At 46.3% G+C, this 24,064-nt stretch overlaps 1 protein-coding gene across 1 annotated transcript in view; it reads left to right on the top strand.

Moving 5' to 3' along the window:
• The window catches only part of LOC135081848 (src substrate protein p85), a 34,005-nt gene extending 10,389 nt beyond the window's left edge, over window positions 1-23,616 (top strand). Inside the window, exons 6-25 of the mRNA XM_063976629.1 lie at window positions 3,529-3,694; window positions 6,420-6,541; window positions 8,807-8,881; window positions 11,345-11,413; window positions 12,824-13,084; window positions 14,507-14,741; window positions 15,618-15,740; window positions 16,236-16,354; window positions 16,456-16,515; window positions 16,615-16,672; window positions 17,000-17,122; window positions 17,713-17,825; window positions 18,096-18,201; window positions 18,417-18,539; window positions 19,035-19,153; window positions 19,255-19,314; window positions 19,414-19,471; window positions 19,799-19,921; window positions 20,512-20,624; window positions 23,151-23,616. Coding sequence (XP_063832699.1) covers window positions 3,529-3,694; window positions 6,420-6,541; window positions 8,807-8,881; window positions 11,345-11,413; window positions 12,824-13,084; window positions 14,507-14,741; window positions 15,618-15,740; window positions 16,236-16,354; window positions 16,456-16,515; window positions 16,615-16,672; window positions 17,000-17,122; window positions 17,713-17,825; window positions 18,096-18,201; window positions 18,417-18,539; window positions 19,035-19,153; window positions 19,255-19,314; window positions 19,414-19,471; window positions 19,799-19,921; window positions 20,512-20,624; window positions 23,151-23,234 — 2,310 coding nt within the window. The 3' untranslated portion in view covers window positions 23,235-23,616. The remainder of the gene's footprint in view (window positions 1-3,528; window positions 3,695-6,419; window positions 6,542-8,806; window positions 8,882-11,344; window positions 11,414-12,823; window positions 13,085-14,506; window positions 14,742-15,617; window positions 15,741-16,235; window positions 16,355-16,455; window positions 16,516-16,614; window positions 16,673-16,999; window positions 17,123-17,712; window positions 17,826-18,095; window positions 18,202-18,416; window positions 18,540-19,034; window positions 19,154-19,254; window positions 19,315-19,413; window positions 19,472-19,798; window positions 19,922-20,511; window positions 20,625-23,150) is intronic.
• Window positions 23,617-24,064: the final 448 nt, after the last annotated feature.

The raw sequence follows: 24,064 nt of genomic DNA, 5'->3' as shown, positions 1-24,064 counted from the left end.
CGCGCGCGGTTTCGGCGGCAAGTACGGCGTGCAGACTGATCGTGTTGACAAGGTGAGCTGTGAACCTTGTGTCCTAGGTCTTAAGGTTGAGTTTAGTAGGTGCAGACGGTCTGCGTTCACAAAGGGCGCTATTGTGGATCTTGTGTTTTAAGCCATAAAGTTGAGTATAGTAACTACGAGTCGCAGACGGACTACGCGCGTGGCTTCGGCGGCAAGTACGGCGTTCAGACTGACCGCCTCGACAAGGTGAGCTGTGAACCTTGTGTCCTAGGTCGTAAGGTCGAGTTTGGTGTGCAAACAAGGTGCGCTATTTTGAACCTTGTATCTTAGGCCATATAATTGACTATAATAAGTACGAGAGTCGCAGACCTATTATGAACCCTCAGATCATAGAAAGAGAATAGATATGAAGTCGCGCGTAACTACAACGAGAACCAGTGTCCCCACATTTCCCCCACCACAGCTCCCACACACACATTCAACTGTGTAAAAACAAAGCGACTGAGAGTCTACGACAACATGTGCAACCGGCTTAAAAGTGCTGTGATTGGCCAGAAGGCGTGCCTTATGGCCAATCAATGGCCGCGTGACGTGACGCACACTTTGAAAAAAGCAATTAGAGAGAAGAAAGATAAAATGGAGTCGATAAGATATCGATACTTTAAATCCTGGGGGCAAGGCTCGAAATTGGTTTAAAAAATGCTTGTATGAAAACCTTTTTATTATTATACGTTACTATTATGTTTTTTAACGATTTTTGCATAAAGGAGTCAGTTCCATTTTGTATGGACGAAAAACTCAGAATCAATTATTGGGACTAAATGAAGTTACCTTATATTAATTTACCCCAACCAAAGCTCAATGTCGTTATCGATGGAGTATAGAAGTTATAGACTGACAAAGTTTGTATGAAAAGTCATGGGTTAAGTAGGTACTTGCGATTTTTACCAGTATTTACAATATTGGTAATATATTATTATTTACTTTAATAATAATAACAGGATCACTGTAATTATTATTAACTACTATCGCGCATTAACTTTTTAATTATGGCGAAATTCGTACCGCCTATGTTTATCAAAAATAATGCCTATATTAGGCTTTCAACTAGCTCTTATAGTAATTACATAGTTGACAGTTACTAATCCCTTCTACTATTGTTATTGTTTTTGTAAAAACTTAAAAATCGCAAGCAACTCATGATTTTTTCATTCAAAATTAGAAAATAGAAAATAATAATTTACTTCTATTTATCGATAATAGGAAACCGTATTAGAACACGAGCCCTGCACTATGTTACGACCGGCACATGCGGCCGTACTGTGTATTTTCACGCGTCAGTGGATATCGGAAGAAATAAAATACATTGCGCAGTAGTTACGCATGACATAAAGTGGTTGCTAACTAAATCGTCAATGTACAACGTGTTTGAATTTTTATCACCACTAATTTCGATATCGCAGTAAATGTCACGGCACTGAATTCGTTCGTAAAAATGTTTAGTTTTTTTTATTTATAAGCAAAATACCAATGGATTTGCAATACTTACATGTGGTAAATGACTTCATTGTTCCTGTAGTTCTTCGTTTCACTTATGTTATTGCACGTTACGACGTATTATCCAACAATATCGGAGAACATTTCCTCAGTACGACTGAATCGCGACTAACCTGGCGTCGCGGGTGATGTTCGTTTCTGGGCATATCGCGGAGACACGCGCCACGCCCCCGTTTCACATCTATTCCCTTCTATGATCTGAGTATGAACCTATGCTATAAGTTATAGAGTGGAAAGTGTTGTTGTGTTGAGCACTCATACAGTATACTGCAGGACAAATGCCATTCAATATCTAGCTTCTGCCACCGACTTATGTTAGAACAAAAATCTTACTAACCACTTAGGCACATAGTTTAAACAATGTTGCAGCATAGTAACAATGTAATGCGGTGAAACCGAACACCGATACCGCATTATGCGGCCATCGCTGCTTCGTAAGATCAGTTCATCAGTCGCGGGCGCATCAATCGTCGGCAATAAGTGACTTTTGTGCAGATTATTATTATTAAAAACTAGTGAATAGGTCTTTTTATCCCCTTCAAATAACCTCGTCTAATGTTATGTATGCTCGTCATGGAGCTTAAGGTATGTCGTGACGTATCCTATAACTAATGGGCCAAAAATATCCAAATACGTTTTCTACTACCCATAGTACAAGTTTGCTTAGTTTGGGTCCTGATCCTGATGGGGCAGGGTCGTGTTCAATTTATTTATTTAATTTTTAAGCTACAACAACACCAACGCGTGGTGCGATCAAAGGCCAATGACAGGTCATCACTGTCATTTCCCAAGTTTTACGTGTTTTTCCCATCACTGCTTTTTCTGAGTAGTTACAATCCTGGTTCATTGAGAATCCAACCCAGGACCTCCGAGCCTGACCGGGTGTGGTCTAGTGGTAATACCAGGCCTGGCTCACTCCGCGCGGTACATCCGATAATTACCTACAGCGAAGCGCCCCGCCGGCGGGTATTATATCAGTCGAGTGTCACGCGCGCGCCCGTCAGGACGCTGGCGTGCGTTGTAGTACCTAATTCTATGATCGAAGTATTATTACAAAATGGACATAAAGAGAAAGAAATATTGTGCGGCGTTCGGGTGTTTAAATTCGAAAAGAAATCTACCGGATTTATCTTTTTTTTCGCTTCCCAAAGATGCTGAAAGGTATGTTGGCCATGTAGGTAATCAATAATAAAATTCTTAGGATAGTATAGGATTCTTCTTTTTTCTGTAATAGTATGTTTAATTTATCTGTCTTATGTTAAAATAGGTATGAATGAAGACATTGTAATAAAACAAGTTTTTTTAATCCTAATTAGGTATATTTGAAATGTTATTTTTACAAAGGTAAAATAACAGTAATACTTACTTACCTACATACGTACCTCATTACAAATAAGTAGATTAATTAGTTTTTCACTAGACAGCAACCCTAACAGCGTAAGAAGAGTTCAGAGGCACGCGATAGAAAGAGACAAAACTTGTAGGTGAATAAAATTGTAGGTACGTAGTGCTGTGCGAGCTGAATTCCACTGTATCGCGTCGTAGCAAGACTTGCATTTATTTAAATCGTCTTGCGGAGTAATCCTTCTGTACCTGTACTATTACTTATTCTGTGGTAATACCCAGGTGGTTTAACACTAGATCACAGAGGCAGTTAAGTGTGCAGTTCGTTCGTTTCAGTCGAAAGACGTCGACTGCTGGACAAAGGCCTCCCCCAAGGATTTCCACAGAGACCGGTACTGCGCCGCTCGCATCCAGGCACCTCCTGCGACCTTCACCAGATCGTCGGTCCACCTAGTGGGAAGCCTGCCCACGCTACGTCTTCCGGCTCGGGGTGGCCACTCGAGAACTTTTCTGCCCCAACGGCCATCGTCTACGAGCTATGTCGGTCACTTTGGTTCTCCTGCGGATTTCCTCCGAGCGTTCAAGTGTGCAGTAGACTTTCTTATTTATCTTTGTCATTTGCTGCAGAGTGCCGCCGGCTGGGAACATCGCGAGCAAATAGAGAAGCACTCCTCTCAAAAGGACTACGCCGCGGGCTTCGGCGGCAAGTTCGGCGTGCAGGCCGACCGCCAGGACGCGAGTGCGCTCGGCTGGGACCACAGAGAAGACGCGCACCACCACCACTCGCAGAAGGGTAGGTTACTGACGTGACTACACTAGTGACGTCACAAAGCGCCGAGAGCGCCGCGCCACCAGTTAGGAAAGCACTCTTCGCGAAAAGATACAGGCAGCAACAAACTAGTGTTGTCACAGAGCGCCGCTGGGATCCCGCATTGGTATGACCTGCATCTCCTCAACTCGCAAAAAGGGTGAGAGACTGACAGCACAGCAGATTAGTGACTTCACAGAATGTCGCCGGCTTGAGAAGTACTCCTCACAGAAGGGAATATACAGATAGTGTCAGGCTAGTGTCGTCAAAAAGTCGACACGCTGACTGGAAGCATCTATAGGACGCGCATTACCACTACTCGCAGAAGAGTGAGATACTGACATCACAGTAGTCTAGTCTAGTAGTAGTAGTCTAGTCTAGGTTCTTTACAGACTTTCGCCGGCAGAAGGGTGAGATACTAATACCATAGCGTTCTTCTAGGTCACATATCACAGAGCGCCACAACGTCTTAGGTTACTAGGATTATCACAGGGCGAGCTAGAGACCACAGTAACGGGACTATTCCCACCTCTCGTTCCCACCACTGCAACTCCTGTGTAGCCAGGATCTACAGCTTGACCGCCACAAAAACCCAACCAATGAAGGTCAAGTTTGTCCCGGGGGAAAGTTAAACTGTCATTGGACCCGCAACGAAATTAATCAGAAGAACATAGGAGGAGTTCGAAATTAAGGTTCGACTTCCCTCCATTGCAAAGCGGATGACAGAGACCACAGTAGACTAGTGTCTTCACAGTATCACCGGCTATAAAGGCACTTCTCGCAATAGGGTAGGATAGAGACAGCATCAGACCAGTGACGTCACAGACCCCGCGAGCTGAAAAGCACTCGTCGCAGTAGGACTACGCCGCGGGCTTCGGCGGCAAGTTCGGCGTGCAGGCCGACCGCCAGGACGCGAGTGCGCTCGGCTGGGACCACAGAGAAGACGCGCACCACCACCACTCGCAGAAGGGTAGGTCACTGACGTCACTACACACTGGTGACGTCACAGAGCGCCGAGAGCGCCGCGCCACCAGTTAGGGAAGCACTCCTCGCAAAAGGGTACAGGCAGGAACAGCTAGACTAGTGTCGTCACAGAGCGCCGCTGGGATCCCGCATTGGTATGACCTGCATCTCCTCAACTCGCAAGGGTGAGAGACTGACAGCACAGCAGATTAGTGTCTTCACAGAATGTCGCCGGCTTGAGAAGTACTCCTCACAGAAGGGAATATACAGATAGTGTCAGGCTAGTGTCGTCAAAAAGTCGACACGCTGACTGGAAGCATCTTAGGACGCGCAATACCACTACTCGCAGAAGAGTGAGATACTGACATCACAGTAGTCTAGTCTAGTAGTAGTAGTCTAGTCTAGTGTCTTTACAGACTTTCGCCGGCAGAAGGGTGAGATACTAATACCATAGCGTTCTTCTAGGTCACATATCACAAAGCACCACGTCTTAGGCTACTAGGATTATCAGAGGGTGAGCTAGTGACCACAACAGACTAGTGTCGTCATACAGTGAACGTGCAGTATCACTACTGGCAAAAAAGTCAGACACTAACATCATAGCAGATTAGTGTCTTCAATCAAAGGGTGTCACCGGCTAGAGAAGTACTCCTCACAGAAGGGAGGATACAGACAGCGTCACGTCTAGACTAGTGACGTCACAGTGTCGTCACAGACCGCCAGGACGCCAGCGCGCTCGGCTGGGACCACAGAGAAGACGCGCACCACCACCACTCGCAGAAGGGTAGGTCGCTGACGTCACAGCAGACTAGTGACGTCATAGTGTCGTCACAGACCGCCAGGACGCCAGCGCGCTCGGCTGGGACCACAGAGAAGACGCGCACCACCACCACTCGCAGAAGGGTAGGTCGCTGACGTCACAGCAGACTAGTGACGTCATAGTGTCGTCACAGACCGCCAGGACGCCAGCGCGCTCGGCTGGGACCACAGAGAAGACGCGCACCACCACCACTCGCAGAAGGGTAAGGATATTGTTACTACAGCATTCTAGTGACGTCATAGAGCGTCGCGCCGCCAGTTAGGATGACACTCCTTGCGAAATGATACAAGCAGTAACAGCTGAACAGACTAATGTCGTCATAGAGCGCCGCCTGCGGGACCACAGATAAGACGCTTACGTGTGGAACTACTACCACTGGCAGAAGAGTGAGATACTGACACCATACCAGACTAGTCTCTTCACAGAACGCAATGAAGTGGTAGCGCTGTGTGCTATGTGTTGCCGAATAAATCTCGAATAAAATTCGACTACCGCGTATTATCTATCGAAACAACAATAATTATCTGATGTTTCTATTCCTTCTGAGTATCCCTATAAGTGTTGATTAGTTTGGAACTAGAAAGTGAGCCCATAAACGTCCCATTGAATTTTGTGGGTACCACCCATCATTACATATTCCACCACACGAGTCCAGTGCGAATAGATGAAGATATAGTAAAGCACCGATGGCGCTGTATAAAATGGCCAAGGGCCATCATCAGGCCATTTATTCTCCACTGCAAATAGGAAAACCCTTTCTGATTTACTTAGGAATTCAATTGGCTAGACAAGTTGGCCTATCTAGCCAAGTCAGATCCTAAGGCTGTGTAAAATATTCATCATCATTTCAGCCACAGGACGTCAACTGCTGAACATAGGCCTCCCGCAAAGGATATTTATGTATTAACGTCCGCCATTTGTGTGCAGACTACGCCATCGGCTTCGGCGGCAAGTTCGGCGTGCAGACCGACCGCCAGGATGCGAGCGCCGTCGGCTGGGACCACCAGGAGAAGACGCCCGCGCACGCCAGCCAGGTCGACCACAAGAAGGTACCTTATTACATCTAACTAAGGTTCATAGCTCGCAGAATTGCTAAAATCAAGTGGCAGTGGGCGGGGCACATAGCTCGTAGAGACGATGGCCGTTGGGGCAGGAAAGTTCTCGAGTGGCGACCACGGGCTGGAAGACGTAGCGTGGGCAGGCCTCCTACTAGGTGGACCGACGATCTGGTAAAGGTCGCGGGAAGAGCCTGGATGCGGGCAGCGCGAAAACCTTGGGGGAGGCCTTTGTCCAGCAGTGGACGTCATTTGGCTGAAACGAACGAACGAACGAAGGTTCATATCACCTTGCCAGTCATGTCTATTGGGACATTAGACAATGACGTCTGTGCACGCCAGTTGATGCCAGCCAGGTCGACCACAAGAAGGTACCTTATTGTGTACTCACTAAGGTTCATATAGGCTTGCTAGTCTCTTGAGACCACCAGGAGAAGACGCCCGCGCACGCCAGCCAGGTCGACCACAAGAAGGTACCTTATTGTGTACTCACTAAGGTTCATATCAGCTTGCTTGTCTCTTGGGACCATCAGAAGACGCCCGCGCACGCAAGCCAGGTCGACCACAAGAAGGTACCTTATTGTGTACTCACTAAGGTTCATATCAGCTTGCTTGTCTCTTGGGACCATCAGAAGACGCCCGCGCACGCCAGCCAGGTCGACCACAAGAAGGTACCTTATTGTGTACTCACTAAGGCTCATATCACCTTGCCAGTCATCTGTCTATTGGGACATTAGACAAAGACGTCTGTGCACGCCAGTTGACGCCAGCATACTAAGGTTCAAATCAGCTTGCTTCTCTCTTGAGACCACCAGGAGAAGACGCCCGCGCACGCCAGCCAGGTCGACCACAAGAAGGTACCTTATTGTGTACTCACTAAGGTTCATATAGGCTTGCTAGTCTCTTGAGACCACCAGGAGAAGACGCCCGCGCACGCCAGCCAGGTCGACCACAAGAAGGTACCTTATTGTGTACTCACTAAGGTTCATATCAGCTTGCTTGTCTCTTGGGACCATCAGAAGACGCCCGCGCACGCCAGCCAGGTCGACCACAAGAAGGTACCTTATTGTGTACTCACTAAGGTTCATATCAGCTTGCTTGTCTCTTGGGACCATCAGAAGACGCCCGCGCACGCCAGCCAGGTCGACCACAAGAAGGTACCTTATTGTGTACTCACTAAGGTTCATATCAGCTTGCTTGTCTCTTGGGACCATCTGAAGACGCCCGCGCACGCCAGCCAGGTCGACCACAAGAAGGTACTTAATTGTGTACTCACTAAGGTTCATATCAGCTCGCTAATCTCTTGGGATCATCATGAAAAGATGCCAGCGCACTCCAGCCAGGTCGACCACAAGAAGGTAGCTAATTGTGTACTCACTAAGGTTCATATCAGCTTGTCTTATAATGTTAGCGTCAAATAGTTCGTGACACCCAAATAGCCAATAAGTTCGCAACACTTCTTTGTTGCATTTGAAATTTCTCTTGTTGTCAACTTTTTGGAACTTTTTGTCACGAACTATTTGACGCTGACGTATAGGCATGGTTTTTTTATCGATGATCTAGTGAAAGTCGTGAGAAGCCTCTGGATGCGGGCAGCGCAGGACCGGTCGTTGTGGAAATACTTAGGGAGGCTTTATCCAGCCAGTGGACGTATTTTGGTTGAAACGAACAAATATATATGTCTCTCGCTTTGTAGCTAGAATGCGTCTCCCTCGCACTCCTCCCCGCGTTCAACCCATCCGTACTAGACCGTCGATGTGACGTCACGGCTGCCAGGTACGCAGTAAACTCGATCGGGTATAGTCTGGTCTGTGAGCACGTAGAATTTTGTCAAATGACCCCTAGCTACCCATCCTTATCGCTCGCGCGTAATTATATTGCTATCGGGCTCGCACACTCACTGCGGGTGCCAGTCGCGCAGTCGCGACAGCAATATAATTACGCGCGAGCGATAAAGATCGGTAGCTAGGGGTCATTGGACAAAATTCTACGTGCTCACAGACCGGGCTTTAGTAGAGAAGCTCCATTTGATGTGCAAGAAGCCCTATCAGAGCTCTTATGCAGGTTTTTTAGGTCCTTTAGCAGTGTAATTTAACAAAATTACTATTACCACAATTACTATTACCACAATTACTATTACCACAATTATAATTACCTCAGGGCTTCGGCGGCAAGTTCGGTGTGGAAACCGATCGCGTAGACAAGTCGGCTCACCGTTTCGACGAGGTAGAGAAGGTCGGCACCAACTACACCAAGCAGAAGCCCGATATCGGCGGCGCCAAGCCCTCGTCTATTCGCGCCAAGTTTGAAAACATGGCCAAGGAGAAGGAACAGGTGGGTTCATCATCATCATAGAATCTTAAATCTAGAATGTGCCATAAATTGTATGATTCGCCACTACACACCCTCACAAACTGCGGACGTATAACGCGCTAGTGTAGGCGAACACATATTTTATGTAAAATATTTAGATTTTAATACAAAAAAAAGTACTCTTAATATTGTAGATAGAAAATTTTTCTCAAAGAAAAATTACACCCTGTATTTTTATTTTTTATTACACCGATCGTTAGGGTTAAGTAAAAGGATGAAATCCCTCTAACATACTAGATAAATCAAATGAAAGGAAAACCATGAAATCTTGAATTATTTTAATTATGTTACAGAAAATTGCTTGCTTGTATTGATCGACTTTTCCAACGCTTTTAATACCGTGGACCATGATGTTCTTCTCTCTGTCTTAGCACATCTCAATATGACACCTACTGTCATAAACTGGTTTGCTTCCTATCTTCGTGGTCGCCAACAAGCGGTTCGTACCGATAAATCAGTTTCCCACTTGCGTGACCTGCTCACTGGCGTTCCGCAGGGTGGTTTACTCTCACCCTTACTGTTCTCTTTATTTATAAATTCTATCACCCTTGGTATTGGCTCTTCTTACCATTTATATGCGGACGATTTGCAACTATATCGACGGTGCCACTGCGGGGATATTAACATGGCTGTGGACAGTATTAACGCTGACCTTAGATATATCTCCGAGTGGTCTAAGCGTTATGGTGTGGCTGTTAATCCGAACAAGTGCCAAGCTATAGTTATCGGTAGTCAACGTCAAATATGTCATCTTGATTGTGTATCACCAGTTAACTTTAATGGCGTTGACATCCCTTACTGCACAAGTGTCAAAAACCTTGGCTTACATATGGACACTACGCTCAGCTGGAACACCCAAGTTGCAGAGGTCAGTCGGAAGGTAACCGCCACACTGCGCTCCCTCTGGAGGCTCAAGAATTTCCTTCCAGTTAAAACAAAAATTACCTTGATCCAATCACTTGTACTCCCAATCATCGACTATGCTGATGTGTGTTACCCTGACTTGAATCAAGATCTCCTTACAAAGCTAGATCGACTGATCAACAACGCCATTCGTTTCATTTTCTGTTTGCGCAAATACGACCACATCTCCGCTTACCGATCTCAGCTACAATGGCTGCCTCTCCCACTTCGACGCAAAGTCAGAATCTTATGTACTCTTTTCTCGATCCTGAATGATCCAAATTCCCCATCTTATCTCAAGTCACAGTTCACTCTTCTCAGTTCAACGCACTCACGTCAGCTCCGTTCTTCTAATAAGTCTGTCCTTTCCACCCCTCTTCACCGAACTGGTTTTCTCTCCGACTCCTTCCGTCTCCAGGCCATAAGGCTCTGGAATTCTCTGCCTGAAGATATCAGGCAAGCCTCTAGCAAGTTTTCGTTCAAAAAATCTGTCCATAACCACTTTCTCCAAATGTTATCATCTTCATGAATGGTTTCTGTTTTAACTTATCGTCATCCATCATTATATCTATCATCTTAGTATGTATTTATTTATTATATTATTTTATATATTATTTATGTATGTGTATATGTAGCTTATTTGTTTTGCCGTCGCTTTGTTTTATTTAATTTTTTTTTGTTATACCGCTAAACTAATTTTTCTGCATAACCCAAAGGTAAACTGGATGAGAATGCCTTATGGCATTAAGTTCGCCTAATGTTAATATTTTTGGCATTGAAGTATAAATAAATAAATAAATAAATAAAATTGTATGGGTATGGTAGTGAATTTTCGAAAAATTTTCGAAAATCTTTGAATGCAGTTCTTTTTCTTTTCAAAAATAATGGAATGTTTTCTTACAGTAAAATTTTGTCTACAGTATTAAGAGTACTTTCCCTCCAGGTGGCATTTCAAAATTCCACCCTGTAAGGTGACTGACTGACTGACTGACATAGTGATCTATCTATCAACGCACAGCCCATCCCACTGGACGGATCGGGCTAAAATTTGGCATGCACGTAGATGTTATGATGTAGGCATCCGCTAAGAAAGGATTTTACGAAACTCCACCCCTAAGGGGGTAAGATGGGATTCACGCGTACTAAGTCTTACTTAAAATTTAAAATTAGTCAAATAATTTCTTCAAACGTGTGCGACCTTAGTAGCTGTTCTATTTGTTATTTTCGTGGATAACGGTGCTGGTTGTGCATTTATTTAAGATATATCTGTAAGACTTTTTGTAAAACCGTTTGTACAATTGTTTGTTGTCCCTAATAAAATAAAATAAAATAAAAATAAAATAAGTCGCGGGCGGCCGCTAGTCTATAATAAAAGCGAAATACCACTCACTGGTTAATCACGACATATTTATGCCCATGCGGCGGAATACAGCTGATCTAATTATAAAACTTATGACCTCACTTATGTACCTGTGATTTCACAATAAACACAATTTGAATTTGAATTATTTATCATTTCAGGAAGCCCTACAGTCAGTGCAGAGGATAAGACAGCAAAGGGAACAAATGGACAAGGATTTATCGCAAAAGGTAAAATAAGTCTACTATGTTCACTTTTAAATGTTTATTTTATTATGAAATACAATTCCGTTTTTTTTCCAATTAGAGAAAAACATTTTTTGATATGTTGAAGTTATGTATAAAGTTTTATTGACATTTTATTCGTCTAAGGCCATGGACCTATAAAAAAAGTCGGACGGATTCTCATCAACAAAATACTGTGACATTAGGATACACCAGCTTGCCTGTACGTACAGGCCGGCACGCACACATTCACACCCTGATACACCACTTCGAGTGCAAACTTCACACAGTTGACACATTTAAGCAGCGAAAAAACAACACGAATACGACATGTCTTGTGTGATGAAATTGTGTAAAAACCGTTCTGTTCGAACAAAAAAAAATTAAGGAATCACATTTCACAGGCAAAATAATAATCCAATCACTTATTTCCCGACATTAAAATATTGAAATTAATTGAAATCAAACGTCATTCACTCGAAAAAATAATACGTCAAAGACCAGTGTTCTCAGTTATTTACGTGGGAAAATTACCCGAAATATGGGAAATTAATAATAATTTTAGGACTTTTTAGTTATTTATTACGCATACTATGGAAATAAAATAATTTATCATAATAATTGTGTTTTAATGGGATATATTTTCATAGGCAAATTTGATCCTTCCCAAAAATGTGGAACTGCGAAATTCAAATTTTCTTACATTGATTGCAAGTCAGTGTCAGGTTGTATGTTAAAAAAAATCTATCAGAGATAATAATAATATATTGATGATGCATAAGATTATGATTATAATGTACACAAGATTCGTAATTTGTAAATGCGTGAATCATTTTTGATCAACATTATGTACATACCCTGACACACTGACTTGCAAACAATGTAAGAAAATTTGAACATTGAAAATTTCGCGCCTACCTCAACGCATTCACCTTTCATCCTTTTAAAATGGCACGGAATAATTCTGTCTACATTTCCAAGTAACATCTGCCGATCTATGTTTTTCTTAAAATAAATGGGTAAAATGTTTTGGCTAACATGGCATCCCTAAATTCACTCACACAATAGACAAACGCCAAAATTTTGCGTCACAGTTTTGTTGTAGCGCGAGTTCCGTCCGCCTTTTTTTATAGGTCCATGTCTAAGGCCCAGAACAGACGGTGAAACGCAACTGCAACGAAACTGCAACTGCTAGTTACTTTTGAGTTACATCTAAGTTTCTGCCATAGCGTCCGTTGAGAGACCACACATGACGCGACCAGTTTGAAACTTTCAGTTTCAGTTTCATTCATCAGAATCATCAGAAAGTTGCAGTTTCGTTGCAGTTGCGTTTCATGTTCTGGACCTAACTCGAAATCATGATTGCTTTGACAGTATAATATACCATTTATACTCATTCTCAAATCCATTTTTCAGGAAAAAGACCGGCTAGCCAAAGAGAAGGAATCCCAACCTGAAATCGAACCAGCACCAGTAGAAAAACTCCCAGAGCCCGCCGAAGTCAAACCACCGCAGCCAATACTGACACACACACAAGTGGAAACCAAACCAATACAGACCAAGGTGGAGGAAGACCCGGTGGCCCAAGAGATCAACAAAGTGATGGAAGCCAGTGAACCGAAGCAAGCTAATCTGCCTGACGTCACGCTGGTTGGCGATAAAGAGCATAAAGAAGAGGTTAGTTTATTTAGCCACATTATTTTGAACTTTATTGCTTTGTGTTAAGGTGCAGAAATAAGGAATAAAGCCCGGTCGCCGAGCACGTAGAATTTCGTCCAATGACCCCAAGCTACCCATCCTTATCGCTCGCGCGTAATTGTGTTGCTGTCGCGCTCGCACACTCACTGCGGGCGCCCGTCGCACAGTCGCGACAGCAATATAATGAGGGTTTTCGCGGTTGAAAAATCCGCCAGATGGCAATACGTAGACGCGAGGTCCAAATGCTGCATGATTGATGGATTTTGACATATCTGTCAATGTCATGTCAAAAATAACCAATTATGCAGCATTTGGACCTCACGTCTACGTATTGCCATCTGGCGGATTTTTCAATCACGAAAACCCTCATTACGCGCAAACGATAATGATGGGTAGCTTGGGGTCATTGGACGAAATTCTACGTGCTCGGCGACCGGGCTATATCAGCTTTGAGCCATACAGAAATAAGAGTAGACATTGCATGATATTGTTGCCGGGGTACATACGATCGAGACGACGTAATTTATGTACATTTGCGTGCGTTTGCCCGGCATCTATACAGGATGTCCCAAAAAGTAGTGTCAAGCCGAAGTCCAGAGGTATAGCATAACTAATCACTAGGGCAGAGTAAATACAAATGAGTAGGTCATCTTCATAGAAACGCACCGAGCGCGGTTTGTATGTGAGCGCGCCAATACGTATGCGGCGCGCACGCACACACTGACAAAATTTAGCGGGAATTAGCGGGGAGTTGCGCCGAATTTTGTAATTACGTATTGGCGCGCTCACATACAAACCGCGCTCAGTGCGTTTCTATGAAGATAACCTTCTCATTTGTATTTACTCTGACTAGGGCTTCCCAAATCACCGTGACTTGATAGTTTTCGAGTTATGGTTTTTTTTACAACATAAGATTATTTATTTATTTATACAGGATTTTAGTTTACATTCGTGTTATGGATGTAAATACTTCAACTCTGCCAATACCACATCCTACTAATATTATAAATGCGAAAGTTTGGATGTCTGGATGTTTGTTACTCTTTCACGCAAAAACTACTAAAAGAATTTTTATGAAACTTTACAGTATTATTGTTTATAATCCAGAATAACATATAGGCTATAATTTATGACGATCTGTGACAAACTAAATTTCACGCGGGTGAAGCCGCGGGCAAAAGCTAGTATCATCTATATTATAAAAGAAAGTCGTGTTAGTTACACCACTTATAACTCAAGAACGGCTGAACCGATTTAGTTGAAAATTGTCAGGGAGGTAGTTTAGAGCCAGGAGAAGGACATAGGATACTTTTTATCCCGTTCGAAATAAAAAAAAGTCTGCTTATGCGGAACAAAGTTCGCCGGGTGAGCTAGTAAATTATAAACTCTTATTTTTTCCAGATAACTCGTCAGCCTACGATAGTGGTGTCCCCTGTCGGTTGGGAAGGCTCTCTCTCGGGCGAGGCGGAGGGCGAGGGCGACGATGAAGACGGATACACGGCGCGCGCCCTGTACGACTACCAGGCCGCCGCGCCCGATGAGATCTCCTTCGACCCTGATGACGTCATCACCAACATCGTCATGGTGAGTGCGAGTTTGTACCCAGTGACTAAGGAATATGGTGCAAAATCCGGTGGTGGGCTCGCCAAATCGTCGTAGTGAGTGCGCATACTCCGTATAGCAGGTGGATGGGCCTGACGAGATCTCATTTGACCCTGATGACGTCATCACTAACATTGTCATGGTGAGTGAGATTGAGCCTAGTGTCCAGGACATTAAGTGCACAGTCCGCGGTATCTTGAATCAACATAATCAAAATAAGTGCGCAATCTTCGTCTAATAGACTACCGCACACGGCGCGAGACCTCTTTCGACCGCCTGACGTCATCACAACATCGTCAAGTGAGTGCGCACTCTCCAATTAGTAGACCGCTTGGTGGGTGCAAGTTTGCGCTCAGTGCTAAGGATATAAGGTGCATAATCCGTTGACCCTCGGCTTTCGGGCGAAGCGCATAAAAAGCCACATAAAAAGCCTAACAAAATCCGGACAAGACAATTTTTGGCCGAACACGACCGTAAAAAGCCAGACATGTCCGGCTAAAGCCGGACACCTGGCAACCCTAGGCGCACAGTTCGATGTATCTTGAATCACACACATCATCAAAATGAGTGCGCAATCTTCGTCTAATAGACTGCCGCACACGGCGAGACCTTCTACCCCGATGACGTCATCACTAACATTGTCATGGTAAGAGAAATTGTGCCTAGTGTTCAGGACATTAAGTGCACAGTCCGCTGTATCTTGAATCAACATCATCAAAATGAGTGCGCAATCTCCGTCTAATAGTCCGCCGCACACGGCGAGACCTCTTTCGACCGCCTGACGTCATCACAACATCGTCATAGTGAGTGCGCACTCTCCAATTAGTGGATCTCTTGGTGGGTGCTAGTTTGCGCTCAGTGCTAACGATATAAGGTGCATAATCCGTTGACTCTCGGCTTTCGGGCGAAGCGGAGGGCGAGGGCGACGACGAGGACGGGTACACGGCGCGCGCCCTGTACGACTACCAGGCCGCCGCGCCCGATGAGATCTCCTTCGACCCTGATGACGTCATCACTAACATTGTCATGGTGAGTGAGATTGTGCCTAGTGCTCAGGACATAAGGTGCACAGTCCGCTGGTCGGCTCGCTAACATCCTCCATCTTCATAATGAGTGCGCACTGCGCATACTCCGAATATCGAAAAGTCATAGTGATTGCGAATACATGCCTTGTGCCCAGGTCTTAAGGTGCACAATACAATGATAAGCTCGCCAACATCGCATACTGAGTGCGCAAACTCCAACTAACACGCCACCGCCGCATATATTCGACCCCGATGACGTCATCACCACATCGTCAAGTGAGTGCGCACTCTCCAATTAGTAGACTTCGACATGGTGAATGCTGCTGTGCTAGTTTGGTCCTTGTGCCCATGGTATAAGGTGCAAAATCCTATCGGGCTCGACCAACATCGTCATGGTGAGCGCGCGTACTCCGGCTGTCAGACTGAGTGCAATTTTGCAAGTTTGCGCTCAGTGCTAAGGATATAAGGTGCATAATCCGTTGACCCTCGACTTTCGGGCGAAGCGGAGGGCGAGGGCGACGATGAAGATGGATACACGGCGCGCGCCCTGTACGACTACCAGGCCGCCGCGCCCGATGAGATCTCCTTCGACCCCGATGACGTCATCACCAACATCGTCATGGTGAGTGAGAGTTTATACCCAGTGACTAGGAAATATGGTGCAAAATCCGATGGTGGACTCGCCGTCATCCTTATAATGAGTGCGCATTCTCTGAATAGTAGGCCGCCGCGCCCGATGAGATCTCCTTCGACCCTGATGACGTCATCACCAACATTGTCATGGTGAGTGAGATTGTGCTTAGTGTCCAAGGCATAAGGTGCACATTCCGTTGTGACTTGAAGCAACATCATCAAAATGAGTGCGCAATCTCCGTCTAATAGTCCGCCGCACACGACGAGACCTCTTTCGACCGCCTGACGTCATCACAACATCGTCATAGTGAGTGCGCAAACTCCAGTTAGCAGGCCGCTGCGCCTGACGAGATCTCATTTGATCCTGATGCGTCATCACCAACATTGTCATATTGTTCAGGACATAAGGTGCACATTCCGTTGTGACTTGAATCAACATCATCAAAATGAGTGCGCAATCTCTGTCTAATAGTCCGCCGCACACGGCGAGACCTCTCGACCGCCTGACGTCATCACAACATCGTCAAGTGAGTGCGCACTCTCCAATTAGTAGACCGCTTGGTGGGTGCTAGTTTGCGCTCAGTGCTAAGGATATAAGGTGCATAATCCGTTGACCCTTGGCTTTCGGGCGAAGCGGAGGGCGAGGGCGACGACGAGGACGGGTACACGGCGCGCGCCCTGTACGACTACCAGGCCGCCGCGCCCGATGAGATCTCCTTCGACCCTGATGACGTCATCACCAACATTGTCATGGTGAGTGAGATTGTGCCTAGTATCTAGCCCAACATCCTGATGCGTGCGCTTGATATCATTCTGTAGCTCGACTTTCGCCTGGCGCGGCAACCACATAAAAAGCCTAACAAAATCCGGACAGGCCGGACAAGACAATTTTTGGCCGGACAAGACAATTTTTGGCCGGACACGACATGTCCGGCTAAAGCCGGACACCTGGCAACCCTAGGCGCACAGTTCGCTGTATCTTGAATCACACACATCATCAAAATGAGTGCGCAATCTTCGTCTAATAGACTGCCGCACACGGCGAGACCTTCTACCCCGATGACGTCATCACTAACATTGTCATGGTAAGAGAAATTGTGCCTAGTGTCCAGAACATAAGGCGCACATTCCGTTGTGACTTGAAGCAACATCATCAAAATGAGTGCGCAATCTTCGTCTAATAGTCCGCCGCACACGGCGAGACCTCTTTCGACCGCCTGACGTCATCACAACATCGTCAAGTGAGTGCGCACTCTCCAATTAATAGACTCTTGGTGGGTGCTAGTTTGCGCTCAGTGCTAAGGATATAAGGTGCATAATCCGTTGACCCTCGGCTTTCGTGCGAAGCGGAGGGCGACGACGAGGACGGGTACACGGCGCGCGCCCTGTACGACTACCAGGCCGCCGCGCCCGATGAGATCTCCTTCGACCCTGATGACGTCATCACCAACATCGTCATGGTGAGTGAGATTGTGCCTAATATCTAGCCCAACATCCTGATGCGTGCGCTTGATATCATTCTGTAGCTCGACTTTCGCCTGGCACGGCAACCACATAAAAAGCCTAACAAAATCCGGACAGGCCGGACAAGACAATTTTTGGCCGGACACGACCGTAAAAAGCCAGACATGTCCGGCTAAAGCCGGACACCTGGCAACCCTAGGCGCACAGTTCGCTGTATCTTGAATCACACACATCATCAAAATGAGTGCGCAATCTTCGTCTAATAGACTGCCACACACGGCGAGACCTTCTACCCCGATGACGTCATCACTAACATTGTCATGGTAAGAGAAATTGTGCCTAGTGTCCAGGACATTAAGTGCACAGTCCGCGGTATCTTGAATCAACATCATCAAAATGAGTGCGCAATCTTCGTCTAATAGTCCGCCGCACACGGCGAGACCTCTTTCGACCGCCTGACGTCATCACAACATCGTCATAGTGAGTGCGCACTCTCCAATTAGTGGATCTCTTGGTGGGTGCTAGTTTGCGCTCAGTGCTAACGATATAAGGTGCATAATCCGTTGACTCTCGGCTTTCGGGCGAAGCGGAGGGCGAGGGCGACGACGAGGACGGGTACACGGCGCGCGCCCTGTACGACTACCAGGCCGCCGCGCCCGATGAGATCTCCTTCGACCCTGATGACGTCATCACTAACATTGTCATGGTGAGTGAGATTGTGCCTAGTGCTCAGGACATAAGGTGCACAGTCCGCTGGTCGGCTCGCTAACATCCTCCATCTTCATAATGAGTGCGCACTGCGCATACTCCGAATATCGAAAAGTCATAGTGATTGCGAATACATGCCTTGTGCCCAGGTCTTAAGGTGCACAATACAATGATAAGCTCGCCAACATCGCATACTGAGTGCGCAAACTCCAACTAACACGCCACCGCCGCATATATTCGACCCCGATGACGTCATCACCACATCGTCAAGTGAGTGCGCACTCTCCAATTAGTAGACTTCGACATGGTGAATGCTGCTGTGCTAGTTTGGTCCTTGTGCCCATGGTATAAGGTGCAAAATCCTATCGGGCTCGACCAACATCGTCATGGTGAGCGCGCGTACTCCGGCTGTCAGACTGAGTGCAATTTTGCAAGTTTGCGCTCAGTGCTAAGGATATAAGGTGCATAATCCGTTGACCCTCGACTTTCGGGCGAAGCGGAGGGCGAGGGCGACGATGAAGATGGATACACGGCGCGCGCCCTGTACGACTACCAGGCCGCCGCGCCCGATGAGATCTCCTTCGACCCCGATGACGTCATCACCAACATCGTCATGGTGAGTGAGAGTTTATACCCAGTGACTAGGAAATATGGTGCAAAATCCGATGGTGGACTCGCCGTCATCCTTATAATGAGTGCGCATTCTCTGAATAGTAGGCCGCCGCGCCCGATGAGATCTCCTTCGACCCTGATGACGTCATCACCAACATTGTCATGGTGAGTGAGATTGTGCTTAGTGTCCAAGGCATAAGGTGCACATTCCGTTGTGACTTGAAGCAACATCATCAAAATGAGTGCGCAATCTCCGTCTAATAGTCCGCCGCACACGACGAGACCTCTTTCGACCGCCTGACGTCATCACAACATCGTCATAGTGAGTGCGCAAACTCCAGTTAGCAGGCCGCTGCGCCTGACGAGATCTCATTTGATCCTGATGCGTCATCACCAACATTGTCATATTGTTCAGGACATAAGGTGCACATTCCGTTGTGACTTGAATCAACATCATCAAAATGAGTGCGCAATCTCTGTCTAATAGTCCGCCGCACACGGCGAGACCTCTCGACCGCCTGACGTCATCACAACATCGTCAAGTGAGTGCGCACTCTCCAATTAGTAGACCGCTTGGTGGGTGCTAGTTTGCGCTCAGTGCTAAGGATATAAGGTGCATAATCCGTTGACCCTTGGCTTTCGGGCGAAGCGGAGGGCGAGGGCGACGACGAGGACGGGTACACGGCGCGCGCCCTGTACGACTACCAGGCCGCCGCGCCCGATGAGATCTCCTTCGACCCTGATGACGTCATCACCAACATTGTCATGGTGAGTGAGATTGTGCCTAGTATCTAGCCCAACATCCTGATGCGTGCGCTTGATATCATTCTGTAGCTCGACTTTCGCCTGGCGCGGCAACCACATAAAAAGCCTAACAAAATCCGGACAGGCCGGACAAGACAATTTTTGGCCGGACAAGACAATTTTTGGCCGGACACGACATGTCCGGCTAAAGCCGGACACCTGGCAACCCTAGGCGCACAGTTCGCTGTATCTTGAATCACACACATCATCAAAATGAGTGCGCAATCTTCGTCTAATAGACTGCCGCACACGGCGAGACCTTCTACCCCGATGACGTCATCACTAACATTGTCATGGTAAGAGAAATTGTGCCTAGTGTCCAGAACATAAGGCGCACATTCCGTTGTGACTTGAAGCAACATCATCAAAATGAGTGCGCAATCTTCGTCTAATAGTCCGCCGCACACGGCGAGACCTCTTTCGACCGCCTGACGTCATCACAACATCGTCAAGTGAGTGCGCACTCTCCAATTAATAGACTCTTGGTGGGTGCTAGTTTGCGCTCAGTGCTAAGGATATAAGGTGCATAATCCGTTGACCCTCGGCTTTCGTGCGAAGCGGAGGGCGACGACGAGGACGGGTACACGGCGCGCGCCCTGTACGACTACCAGGCCGCCGCGCCCGATGAGATCTCCTTCGACCCTGATGACGTCATCACCAACATCGTCATGGTGAGTGAGATTGTGCCTAATATCTAGCCCAACATCCTGATGCGTGCGCTTGATATCATTCTGTAGCTCGACTTTCGCCTGGCACGGCAACCACATAAAAAGCCTAACAAAATCCGGACAGGCCGGACAAGACAATTTTTGGCCGGACACGACCGTAAAAAGCCAGACATGTCCGGCTAAAGCCGGACACCTGGCAACCCTAGGCGCACAGTTCGCTGTATCTTGAATCACACACATCATCAAAATGAGTGCGCAATCTTCGTCTAATAGACTGCCACACACGGCGAGACCTTCTACCCCGATGACGTCATCACTAACATTGTCATGGTAAGAGAAATTGTGCCTAGTGTCCAGGACATTAAGTGCACAGTCCGCGGTATCTTGAATCAACATCATCAAAATGAGTGCGCAATCTTCGTCTAATAGTCCGCCGCACACGGCGAGACCTCTTTCGACCGCCTGACGTCATCACAACATCGTCAAGTGAGTGCGCACTCTCCAATTAGTGGATTTCTTGGTGGGTGCTAGTTTGCGCTCAGTACTAAGGATATAAGGTGCATAATCCGTTGACCCTCGACTCTCGGGCGAAGCGGAGGGCGAGGGCGACGACGAGGACGGGTACACGGCGCGCGCCCTGTACGACTACCAGGCCGCCGCGCCCGATGAGATCTCCTTCGACCCTGATGACGTCATCACCAACATCGTCATGGTGAGTGAAATTGTGCCTAGTATCTAGCCCAACATCCTGATGCGTGCGCTATTATTCTGTAGCTCGACTTTCGCCTAGCGCGGCAACCACATAAAAAGCCTAACAAAATCCGGACAGGCCGGACAAGACAATTTTTGGTCGGACACGACCGTAAAAAGCCAGACATGTCCGGCTAAAGCCGGACACCTGGCAACCCTAGGCGCACAGTTCGCTGTATCTTGAATCACACACATCATCAAAATGAGTGCGCAATCTTCGTCTAATAGACTGCCGCACACGGCGAGACCTTCTACCCCGATGACGTCATCACTAACATTGTCATGGTAAGAGAAATTGTGCCTAGTGTTCAGGACATAAGGTGCATGGTCCGTTGTATCTTGAATCAACATCATCAAAATGAGTGCGCAATCTTCGTCTAATAGTCCGCCGCACACGGCGAGACCTCTTTCGACCGCCTGACGTCATCACAACATCGTCATAGTGAGTGCGCACACTCCGTTTAACAGGCCGCATACGGCAAGACCTTCTACCCCGTGACGTCATTCACAACATCGTCATTGTAAATGAAATTGTGCCTAGTGTCCAGGACATAAGGTGCACAATACAATGGTACGCTCGCCAACATCGTCATAGTGAGTGCGCACGCTCCAACTAACAAGCCGCCGCCGCACATATTTGACCCCGATGACGTCATCACAACATCGTCAAGTGAGTGCGCGATCTCCGATTAGTAGGCTCCGACATGGTGAGTGCTACTGTGCTAGTTTGGTCCTTGTGGCCATGGCATAAGGTGCACAATGCTATCGGCCGTCCGTCTAGCAGGCCGCCACGCCCATTTAGATCTTCGACACCGATGACGTCGTCAATATTGTCATAGTGAATGCGAGAGTGAGCCCAGTGCCCAGGACATAAGGTGCATAATCCGCTGCCTTTCTACAGAATTTGCTTTCCAACATAGTCACGGTGAATGCGATTGTGCGCCCAATGCCCAGAGCATAAGGTGCACAGTCTGTAACTCCTCAGCTAGTGGGCCTGTTCTGGTCACCATCATCATAGCGATCGGCAGTAAGCAGCTGTTGCTGTCGCGTTCGCACACTCACTGCGGGCGCCCGTCGCGACAGCAATATAATTACGCGCGAGCGATAAGGATGGGTAGCTTGGGGTCATTGGACAAAATTCTATGTGCTCACGGACCGGGATTTACAGTGTAGAATCTACACCGATGACGTCGTCAACATTGTCATGGTGATTGCGGGAGTGAGTTCAGTGCCCAGGGCATAAGGTGCATAATCCGCTGCCTTTCTACGGAGTTTGCTGTCCAACATAGTCACGGTGAATGCAATTGTGAGCCCAATGCCCAGAGCATAAGGTGCACAGTCTTCCACTCTTGAGCTAGTGGGCTTGTTCTGGTCACCATCATCATAGCGATCGGCAATAAGCAGCTGTCTCAATCCAGATGAATCTGAAACAAGATAAAAGGAAAAATTACTTCTCGTTTATCCATGTATCAAAAATATCCACATTCAAATTATTTATTGCGTGTCACATGAGATAGTACGTAGAACTAACGGCCGATGGGGCAGCAAGGTTCTGGAATGGAGGCCGCGTACCGGAAAACGCAGCGTGTGACGTCCACCCACAAGGTGGACCGACGACGAAGGTAGCAGGGAAGCGCTGGACGCAGGCCGCTACCAATCGATCAACATGGAAAGCATTGTGAGAGGCCTATGTTCAGCAGTGGACGTCCTATGGCTGAAATGAGATAGAGTGGATAAAAAACTTTTTCATTCTTAATTGATTTGTTTATTCTTTCTCAGATCGACGAGGGTTGGTGGCAAGGGCTTTGCAAGGGTGCATATGGTCTGTTTCCCGCCAACTACGTACAGCTACAGGACAAATAAACACGCTACAGCGCCATCTACTCACATTCCTACTGAACTAACGAAGGTATGCAGTTCACATCGATCAAGGTAGATTTATAGCAAAAGTTGTTGTGATTGGTTGAGCATGACCCTATTAATTGGTTTTATTATCTTCTCTTTAAAAATGTCTAGATAGTGAACCAGTATTTCTAGTCTCTGGTACAGTTAGTACGATTTTTTAGGTATAGATAACCCACGCTGAACTGTCCCACCAAACTCAATGACAGGGGGGCGCTACCATCGTTCAACTTTATGGTTTCCAACATAGCAAAAATCTGAACCAGCGATCCGGTATTGACGGTGGCGCCCCACTGTCAATGTCATGCATAGGACAGTTCAGTATTTTGGAACTATATACAAAAACAGACAAGGGAAATTATTCCTTTATCTATGGCTTGATCAATCATGACATTATTTTATAATAATTTTCAAAGACTAACAGGATGTATGTATGCACTTTGTAAACATAGCACTTTTTTACAATATTTTGCCAATTCTTAATATTTTTTATACAGGATAGTGTAAATAATTTAAGCAAAACGTTAATCTTCGTATCGATATTTCATAGAGTAAGTAAAAAAATAAACTGATAAATTACACTAAATTCCATTTTAGATTTGGGGAAAAAATGTTGATATTGTTTTCTTTGATTCGTTGGAAATATGTATAATGTCAATAAATTGCAAATCAAGCTTTATTTTAATAAATAGGTAACATTTAATTTGCACTTAAATAATACTCAACAATGAAATTATTGATACGAAGATCAAAATATCAAGATGGCTGTGGCTGTCACGTGACCTTTTAAA

The sequence above is a fragment of the Ostrinia nubilalis genome, chromosome 20 (genome assembly GCF_963855985.1).
Source record: "Ostrinia nubilalis chromosome 20, ilOstNubi1.1, whole genome shotgun sequence".
NCBI lineage: Eukaryota > Metazoa > Arthropoda > Insecta > Lepidoptera > Crambidae > Ostrinia > Ostrinia nubilalis.
This window is presented reverse-complemented; position numbering and strand designations above follow the sequence as displayed.